At 32.5% G+C, this 11124-nt stretch overlaps 1 protein-coding gene across 5 annotated transcripts in view; it reads right to left on the reverse strand.

Annotated features, from left to right (window-relative positions):
- The window catches only part of LOC119835912, a 64515-nt gene that overhangs the window by 5088 nt on the left and 48303 nt on the right, over positions 1 to 11124 (reverse strand). For all 5 annotated transcript variants that reach the window (XM_038361025.1, XM_038361026.1, XM_038361027.1 and 2 more), the window contains 4 exons: positions 7660 to 7797; positions 3693 to 3845; positions 1969 to 2147; positions 569 to 772 (listed from right to left, as the gene is read on the reverse strand). In XM_038361025.1, coding sequence (XP_038216953.1) covers positions 569 to 772; positions 1969 to 2147; positions 3693 to 3845; positions 7660 to 7797 — 674 coding nt within the window. The remainder of the gene's footprint in view (positions 1 to 568; positions 773 to 1968; positions 2148 to 3692; positions 3846 to 7659; positions 7798 to 11124) is intronic.

Consider the following 11124-nt stretch of genomic DNA (forward strand, 5'->3'; position numbering starts at 1 on the left):
AAGTAATAAATGTTATTTGCAGTTAACAATTTTCTTTTTTCTTTATTACAATATTTATGGCAAGACTAGGTATAGCAATTCAACGCTTTAAAAATTAATTTAATTCATTCATCAAACCGCGTTCATTCGGTACAACAATCGAATTATAAAAATAATCTTTCATATAGGTTGAGTTGGTTGTAACTTATATCAATACAAGGCGTTGAGGTAACCTTAGGCACATAAAACCGAAAGAGTAGAAGAAATCGATTATTTATTTTTTATTTTTTTTATGTCATAGTCGGCAATGGAGCTGGTGGGACGCCTGATGGTAAGCGCTACCACCGCCCATGAACATTTGAAGAGGCGTAAAGTCGATTGCAGACCTTACGCCTCTACAAATGGATTGCCGACTTTAAATTGGGAAGGGATTAAGAAAGGATTGGCGAGAGGAATAAAGGAAAGGTCTGGGAAGGGGAAGGAAAAGAATATGGGCCTATATTAAAGCGAACTTCTGATATCCTCCCTTTCCTGTCACATACAATTACATAATATTGTAATCTATAGAAACATGGATATCCAAACTCACAATAACATCGAACTTGGCGTAAATGTCCTTGAGCCGGCCCTCAGCATCGATGAGTGGGAGCGCTGAGACGCGCCGATTGACGAACTTCCTCAGGGCTTCTATGATCGAGGTCTCCTCGGTCGCCGTCTCGATGTTGTTCAGAGTGCCGATCTTCAGATCGCGCAGTTTGTTCTGCAAGTACTTGGGCTTCGGCAGCTCGTTTATCTGAAAAGCGTATGTTTCGAAATTCATATATTTATAGTATACCTATACTAGTTTTTTTCCCGCGGTTTCGCACGCGTTAATTGGGAGTTGTCTAATGGATATTGTTATAATTATAAACCTTCCTCTTGAATCACTCTAACTATTAAAAAAAACACATCAAAATCAATTGCGTAGTTTTAAAGATATGCTTAAATCTTACATAGGGACATAGGGTAGAGGAAGCGACTTCGTTTTATATAATGTAGTGGTGGAGGCATTGCGCCAGTTGAAGGACATTGAGTGTAGATGCATACATAGTTTTTAACGCATTTTGAAAAGGGAAACGTCATTTCACATCTCCCTATTTGTCACATTGTAAATTTGGCAGATTTACTTTACTTTTTTTATATATTGGCTCTTATTATGATGAGTCACACTTCACTATATCTTACGTATACATTACACAAACGTATTTTAAATATATATTAGGGTTACTTAAAATGTTTCGTTTGTATTAAAATTTAGGAGTATTTATTTATAAATTGATTTGATATATCAATACTTACATTAAATATCACATTTTATCTATTCAGTAGCGGTAGTCACGTATAATGTACAGATGACACCAGACTAATGATCGTATTAATTTTAATCCTGTAATTTATTGTATTCTACATAGACAAGTCTGGGCAGCGTGTGAATTTCCATGCAATTTGCATTCATATGATAATTATTTACGAGAGTTATGTTTGGCAAACTGCCCGAAAGTTTTGAAGATATTTATTCTGATTAATTGTTTCTTAAGAACTTCAATGTTATTGTTGAAATATATGATCTTAGGTTTAACAAATTTTATTCACACTTAATGATATCTATATTTTAAAAGTAATGTTGTAATTTTTTTGTTTCTCCACGTTTTCTGTTGTAACCTTTATTAAAAAAGCCTTTATTTAAAAAAAATTAAAGCCTTTCTGTCCTGTTACTACGAAAGGTCACAAACAGCCTAGCTCAATATTGTGTCTTAATTGTCATCTCATATTGAGTGTTTTGTGTTTTTTCTTATTTTGATTAATATTTTAACTTAAATAATAAATACAAGAAATTCATACAAAATTCAATGTTCACTTTGAAAAACCTTACACACTAAGAAAAAAATCAGAAGCCGAAGCGTACATGTAGAATGTACGTACTGACAAACTCCAGAACTTTCGACTTACGTATAAGAAGAGGAATCTCAATATCCTCTTATGTGTGAGTATATAAAGCACGTTGCCGGTCTCCGGGTCGATCACCGGCAGCCGATGGATCCGGTTCATGATCAGCATCCGGATGGCTTCGTACAGAGACGCGTCCGGCCCGATGGAGACTAGAGGCACCACTGATCCCTTTAGGACCTCTGGAAAGTTAATCTTATGGTCACAATCTTTCAACATAAAAACATTAACTTGAAGAAATACTTGTGCAGTTTTTTGGCTGATTCTAGCAGAATCTTCCTTTATGTAGGTGCTAATTGATGAGCTGGTGAATAGTTTGATTTGGTTTGTTTTCGTTATGCATCCGGAATAACAGTGTATTAAAATCTACGATAACTCTAAAGTTCTAGAAAATTCTAGCTCTGTGCCAAATATCGTCGATAATAGTTCTCATGGTCTCTGCGACGATTCTTGTACTTTTCATAAAATGATTACACATAAATATTATCTATTGGAATTAATCCCCAACCAAGCTATATAATATTGAAATCTAAAACTTTCATTTCATGTATGCTTACTGGAGATGATTAATAAAGAGGCCGGGGAGCCAGAAAACTGCAACATGAGAATCACGTGTCTGGTAAATGTTCAAGAAATGATTTACAGTTACGACAAGATAGAACCCTAACGCAGTAATTTATAAATGCAAATTAATAGCACTAGCTGTGACCCGCGGTTGAAACCGCGTAAGTCCGTATCCCGTAGGAATATCGGTATAAAAAGTGCCTATGTGTTATTTCAGTTGTCCAGCTATCTACGAAGCAAATATATATATATATATATATATATATATATATATATATATATATATATATATATATATACATACAAGAATTGCTCGTTTAAAGGTATAAGATAATAATAAAAAATGCCTAATTATAAAGCGCCTAATTTAACAATGTTGTGTATGTCTTTGGAGATAAAAATAAAAATAGAACTTTTAAGGCATAACTACAAGTACGTTCAATTAAATGTTTGACGATGCAGCATAAAACTATATTATATAATACAATATTTATTAAAATATACCAATCACGTATAAAACTGAAACTTCTAAAAAAAAACATTGGTGCAAATTGTTCTTATGTAATGAGGAGGATATCGTTTTAAAATCGCTGAATGTTAACCCCATTATCATTTGCTGTGAATGCTGGAAAACTGACACCAAGATTGTTATGATTACTCGCTTATAATAAACATGAAATGTGAATATTATAATATGAGAAATTAAAATTGAAATTGAACGAAAAATCGCAATATCATATATTTTTCTTTATAAATTTAAATATGGGATGTGATAGGCATAATAATTTGCAGTTGATATATGAAAACATAACAACGTTGAATTTTATACACATTTCCATAATATGAATAAAAGTGTATATTTTTTATGACACATATTTATTAATTCTTTTCAATCAAAGTAATAGTAAGTCGTAATAATATATGGTTCGACAGCTAATATTAGCATTTGTACCAAAGACGGTGAAACCATTCGACGTATAATTCTAACTAAATTTAAGTAATATCTAGAATTTAGGCACTTTGCCAACAAATAACCAGACTAATCCTCTAAATAGCATACACACAAAGGTTATTGTTATACCAATACAAACAATAACCTTTATAACATATAATAAAGTCTTCATAAACTATGAAATATAATAGTAATAGTGAAAAAAACTCACGGCGCCAAGTCTCAAGTCGGTGTTCTTCCAGCTCGTCCATAGTAACGTCTGGGCTGGTGTAGTACATCTGCAGGATCTTTATGAAGTCGGTGATCGTCAGCATGCCTATGAACTGCTGTCTTTGGGAGTCCCATAGCGGCGCCGCACGAACACCTGGGTACAATTGACAACGTTTTATGTGTGACGTATTCACGTGAAGGTCAATATTTATAAACTATTCTATATAAATTAAATGTTCTATGTATACTTTATTTATTTGTAAGCCCCGTAAGGAAAGGCGATGACTACGAACGATTGTTTTATAATTTAAGTTTTCATTTCTTTGATTTATGATGTAATAGTAAATTGGAAATCGTAAACAGTTACTTTATAACATTTAATCGGTCCATTCTTTGATATTTTACGTACTTAGATCAGAAAAACTTATGATCCGTGCGTACAAATACAAAATAGTACTAGCACGTTGTATAACTGGGGAAATTGATACGTGAGAATATAATATTGTAACCGTCAAAATCTTGTTTACAAATAACCGTTGCTATGATTAAACATATCATTTCACAAATCGAAACAGTCAACCGTTCTAACATTGAATAAAAACCTATCACATTTATAAAATACGACACCATTCAATGCATACGCAATTCTTCTAATCTGGACTTTATAGTTATCCATTTCATAGACCATTCGACTGCAAATAATAATTTGAAACTTCGTGCATAACCAATACACCAAACTGAGCATTCTTTATGAATGGACTATACTGTTCTACGTAGTATGTTTTATTTTCAGCGCCTACGTGCTACTTTTATGTGCGGTCGTCTAATATTTCTTAGATACAAAATAAATTTTGTTTGGCACACGTCCAAATCTTAGTGTGACTAACCAAATTGTTTAATTTTTTCACATAATAAAAAAATACGGAGGTATTAATGCAATTTCCTGGCAAAAATGCAACTTCCTCCAATTTCCTAAAATTTATAAGATTCATAGTTCTCACAATATACTGGCTATTAAATACACTTTTTACGATCCAGTATTAAGATAAACACTAAATACTTTACGTAGGTATATCGTGAATTGAGTAGTTAAGTGAGCAGTAAAAATCACTACGAAGTACTCTTAGTATCAGGCGTGAAATATAGCATGTTACTGTGATTCGTTCGATGAGTGGGGGAGCCGGAGGAAACATTTCTGGCAGAATTAAAAAGTTTTGTGGGACTGTGTAGAAATTTTATTATAAAAGCGTAAGCTATGAACCATGAATGAATTTTTTACTTTAGAAACAAAGAGGAAAAGTTTGATTGCTTATTTGTTTGTTTAAAATGGATAGGCCCCTTGCGAAAATACTGGAATTGAATAAGTAAATTTTAAGTAATTGAAATGTGTAATTTCTAACCTGTGTTTTTAATTGTAATTCTTATTTAAAATATTAGATAGGTCTGCCCGGGTAGCGTTTTAAAGTTTTTTAAATGTTTAACACCTGTTTCCTGAACCAAACACCAATCAAAGACAAAACTAACGAAACAAATATTATTAAAATAAGTTAAGTCGTTACTAAGTTACAAGTAGTGTAATTAACACGGCTTACTTTTCTATTCAAAGCTATACTGTAAGATTAATATCGGATTCATCAGATCGGGTCTTTTTTAAATCGCATTTTTGCTCTTTTATTAAAATAGACTAAAATACAACTTGATTTATTTATTTTAAATTTACGAAAATCATATGTATATCTATGTATAAACGAACCTTAATATAATATAGTATCGTATTTAACCCAATCAAACCCAAAAACGAAATCATTTACTCATTTACTCCCCAAACACAATGTGTGTTTATGATTTCTTGATATTTCGGAATTGATATTATAAACTAGTAAATCACCCTCTCAAATATTGTAATCACTCGGTTATTATTATTGGACTAATTTAGTACGGTTTTATATATGTACAAAAGCTAAAAAAACATATTTAATAACAATAATAAATAAAATAACGGATAAAAAATTCAGTACTAATTACTACGTCATTGAAATATAATTGCTGATCTCCACTGTAAAGAATTACAAGACAATTATAATGAAATCAAAATGTTTAGGTAAACTTAACCACCGTAAGAAACAATAATATATACCAGGCAAGTCAGTGGAGATAGCAAGCGAAGTAAATGATGATAAATTACTCAAACAGATGCAAAGAACGAGGTATATCCTTTCATTATTATAATCACAAGGCCCCTAACAAAGTTATATTTATTAACGCATTATTTGTCATTGTACACCCTAGATCATTCAAGAATTATCATCAAATATATATTTAATATCAATTATAAGTACTATTAAATAATATAACTGATCACAAATTGCAAAAAAAGCGACTCAATACAAACACAGCGTCAACGTCTCGACGGCGTATTTGTATGAAAAATTATCAGTCAATAGCTAGAGATAAGGCGCTCCGTCTTAGATATCGTTATTATAGTTATATACTTAGGTCTTGGGAACGATATACACCTTAGTATCCAGCACAAGTACTGCTTATTGTTTCTTACGGGGTTTCCTGTGTTGAAATAAAATAATGTTACTATATTTGCATTATATTGAATCGCACAGCACTGAACCATTAAACTTCGCTCGCAAGTATAGACCAATCGCATAGCTTTTAATAAACAAATACATACATACAATTAAATCAGTATGACAGCATATTTATAATTACATTCGTTTCGTAATGAATTACTACGATTGAGTTTAATAAACAATACACTACAAGTAAATACGTCGCAGTGCAAACAACAACAAGGATGCTATGAATATTGATAATGAAAACAACTTGAGTGAAATTTTACAAACGTGTTGTTAATTGGATGCTCATATTTAATTAATAATAGGTATATAACATTCATAAAGCATATTATAAAATTAAAATGGTTTCGCTTAACAATTTACTATAAGATCATCGGTTGTTTTTCTCGCACTAGTGAGTCAGTGTGAAGTATCCTACGGTTACTATTCTCGAGGTAATGCAAGAATATATTTATAAAATCGAATATTTGCTTCGCTCATTTATGGCTTTCAGGAAATTTATCTTCAGTAGGTACGTGTTATATGGCCTAAGAAAAACTTTTCTTTTACGGAGTAAAACTAATACCTGCATTCTAAACTATAGGTTTAGGATAAAAACAAGCCTGCGAAAACCCGTAAAACTTTTATATTTAATGAAAATATCTATTTGCTTATACTTTTTCAATCAGATTACAGCACCACTACCTTTTATGTTTAAATCAAACCTGAAGTAAAATTCTAATAATAAACATTATATATTACAAAGACAACAATGGATAATGTTCATGTAAGTGAATCATTATAAAACGAATATTGAATGTAGCAGTCGAGCACCCGCACGAATTGGGCATCGGGGAAGGTACCACACCCGCAAAAATCGGCATAGCATGCCAATTGCCAATACTTCAGTGTTTCGTATGATGATCGGGGGACCCGAAGGTCCGTTTCCCTTTCTTAATTTTTTCCATATCTCTTACCCCCTTAAAAACGAGCACTGACTTAACACTGCATATGATTGCATACTATCGGCGAATGACCAGTTTGGTTGTCCGATAAAAAAAACCAACCTGTCATTATTATTAGTGTTAAATATATTTGCATTTGAACGTTTGCATTGTCTGTTCGATATGATACTATTTCAATGACAAGAATGACATCAACAATTTGAATATTTCCTATTTCACATAACATTATACGACATATAGGTAAGTTTGTTTATTGTCACAAACTTACCTACATATCAACGTAGGACGTTACATGTAGACAGTATCGACGCTTATTATTCCTATGTAAACACACAAGTTAATTAATAGTACTATTCAATTTAAAACAAAACATACACGGAAAAGATCACACAAATATAACACTTTACATAATTTTTGTGTGTTACAAGGCTCTTACCGTTATACACAAGGGCGAAGAAAGCCTTCTTGACAAGCAATTGTGTATCGAAAACGACGAGTTTCGCCGACGTCGGGATCAGATCGTAGCACTTGTGGAACTTGAAGAACTTCACGAAAATCTGCGATTCGTCCTCTTCTGTAAATTGATATTAAAATGTTATTAATTATAAGTTGTGAAATCTTGTCTCTAATCCCCTGAAGAATCTCTGAGAGGCTAAGATTTTATTTACAATATAGCACGATGATAAAAATCTGCGATAATCATAATAGTCCAAAAATAAGTGTTTCTGCTTTCAATTAAAAATTTTGTATGTTTGATAAGTACAACTGATATCCGTCCTGACTATAATATAATCAAATCTCTTCTTTTATTAGCTATTACTTTTACCATACATGAAAATATTATGTAAATAATAAACTGACATATAAAATCTCATATTTACGAGAGATATTTCAACGCGACGAAAATTGAGTTACGCTTGAAAATTGTATCAGGATATAGTCGGTCACTCTTCATCATATATCCCGTCACTTTCGTCAGCGCTAATCAACTTATAATCCAACCGTTTGGAATTGCTGTTACATTTCCTTCAATTATGCCAATCTGCGCTCTCTAATATTCGTATCGCTTTATACGACACGTGTAAAACAGACACAGTTGCTGATGCTTCCGGATAAGCGAGGTCCTTGAGGAGTATAGATGTGATAAAATAAACGCAACCCACACACCTACGTTCTTATGACAGGATAATACGCCATTCATACATACTGACATAGGTATATAACAATTCCCTTTATTCTATTATGTTGAAACTGTGACATTAAAGATGTTTCTTTTCTATTACACTAATTCGATCACGTTTATCACGAATAATATTCGGAGCATGCACAGATTTTTAGCATTAAAAATTTGTTGGTTGGTGAGAGTTGTGACTTTAACAGAATAGATCCCTGTTTTTGCTTACGACGTTGAGACTCCAGTTTAACTAGACAGTTCATTTTATTAGCATTAAGCTTCCTTGATCAACGCGACCACGGGGAATCTAAATCAATGAAAACAACATCTGATTTCAAGTAAACGTGACACTTACGAAATAGATTTTTTGTATTTTGTTTGCTAGCTTTATTCGACGTTTAGTCTAACCACCGACCCGTGACAAATGAATTTGATGTGAATATGTGTAGGTTGATACCCAAAACAGGTGAGAACAGATTTATAATATTATAATAAGGAATCATTTAAACAGGTTGTAGGGTTTACCCCTGGATTTACGAAACTGAATGGAATATTCTTATACCAATAGAAAGCCTATATAGTATACATAATAAGCTATTTTATCCCTAATGAACCGGAGCGGAACCGGGTCTGAGAATCAATTTTTCCTACATCCAGGTGATTGTTGCCTTGGCAAAACAACAAGTGTGAGTCAGCTAGTATTACACAACAGTATAAAGGGATGTAAGCGAGTAAATCGAATGGGTTTAACAATGACGAGCGACATCTACTACCGTAACACAGTTAACGTGGAGATCTCGAAGCTTCCCTGGATGCACAATTACATTTCTCAACTATAAACTGGAACACGATAGATTAATTTAATAAAATGTCATGTACGATTGAAACTATCATTTACGCTTGCAGTTGGTTTATATTATCAATGCATAAAAGCGGTTTGTAATTCGAGTAGTGTTGTGAGCAACGTGATCCAACTGTGCTGTTTTAACAATATAGCTTATGCTACATTTCAGAATAGAAGCTAATTTAAAGGCAATTTGTAATTTGTTATTGTACCCTAATATGCTCTCGCCCTACTTATAACCATTTAAGTAGGATTTCTTAACGATTAAAATATTAGAAATTATTTTTCTAAGTTCCCACCTTCTTGGACAAACGTCTACAATAGTAATTTGCTAGTAATTACTAGCTTCCCGCCCGCGGCATCGCCCGCGCAGTCAAATGAAATTGCCATTGGAATGAGTTGTTACACCACGATAAAAAGTGTTATGAGTCCTCTCTCTAGCCAACTAACTATCTCCAGATTTCAGATACAAAAAACATATGATAAAATCACTTCGGACGTGAAAAAAAAAGAGGAACAAACAAATAAACTAGAACGTAAGGTTTAGACTTACAACAAAATATATCACGGAACCGATGAATTTCGCCAACGCATAGACATCAGAAACGTTGTGTGCAAGGCACGCATGCACGATAGATATTATAATGATTACAATTTAATTTTTTCGTTCGGCCTCATTTGTTTGCCCACGACAAATTCTATTACAACATTACTTGGTTTTAACTGGGCCAACTTAACTGGCTCTCAGAATCGAATTAGACACTTTAATTATAATATGGTGGTTAATTATAGCACGGTTGAAATTTGTTCTTATAATTGTGTACTGTTATAAAAAGTTTCATTATTATGATGATCGTCAATAACTATCAAATTATCCATGTAAATAGCGAAATTCCGAATGTTGTATTTGAAAATATGATTTTACTCGGTCGTCGCGTTATTTTATGTGGGAAATAACACGGGCGGTTCGAAACGCCCAACAGAAGTGATAACTTAAACCAGTATTACCGTATGAATAAGATTAAGGGAAAACAGACAGATTGGCGCTGTTACGCATTACGTTACAATGCGTTTTAGTCTTATAAGAAGTTATCACCTCAATTAATGCATATGGTTGCATTGGTTTTTTTTTTAATATCTCTAAAACAGCATCACTACATAGTATTAAACCAAGCCGCTTTCTTTTTCCCTATGTCCCTATGTATGCTTTAATCTTTAAAACTACCCAATGGATTTCGATGGGTTTTTTTTAATAAATAGACTGATCAAGAGGAGGGTTTATATGTATAATAAGAGATGTATTACACTACTCCGAATAAACGAGTGCGAAGCCGCGGGCAGAAGCTAGTGAAGCATATAATAAGTAATCGATCGCAAATCGAGCAATTTTTTGGGAGAAACAATTAGAGTAAATTTTATGGGTTTTTTTTTCATATTGTTAATTCTCTAATTAGAAATCTTGACACTACTGGAAGAAAACTTCAATGAAATATAAAATTAAAAATTTTATAAAATAGAAAATTGATCACATTCAAATTCCTGTAGATAAATTAATCTTCTATAAATCTACGTAGGATTTACCAGCCTCTCTCGTGGCATATATCACAAATACGAGTGAGGTAAATCTATATAGATTAATTGTATTCTCTTTTAGATTCATAATTTCAAAACTTTCATAAAATAAATGCATATTCGCTTCCTTCGTTATAAAAATACGTTACAAATTAATGTCACAGCAAATGAATGTTACACAAAAAGCAATGGCTATGAAACAATAATTACAATTGCATAAATTGACACCCGGAATAATAGTACGAGATCCGGCCGCGTGATTTATACGTTCATATGTTTGATTAATAATACATAATTTTTATCAATATTTA

Source organism: Zerene cesonia, chromosome Z (genome assembly GCF_012273895.1).
Source record: "Zerene cesonia ecotype Mississippi chromosome Z, Zerene_cesonia_1.1, whole genome shotgun sequence".
Taxonomy (NCBI): Eukaryota; Metazoa; Arthropoda; class Insecta; order Lepidoptera; family Pieridae; genus Zerene; species Zerene cesonia.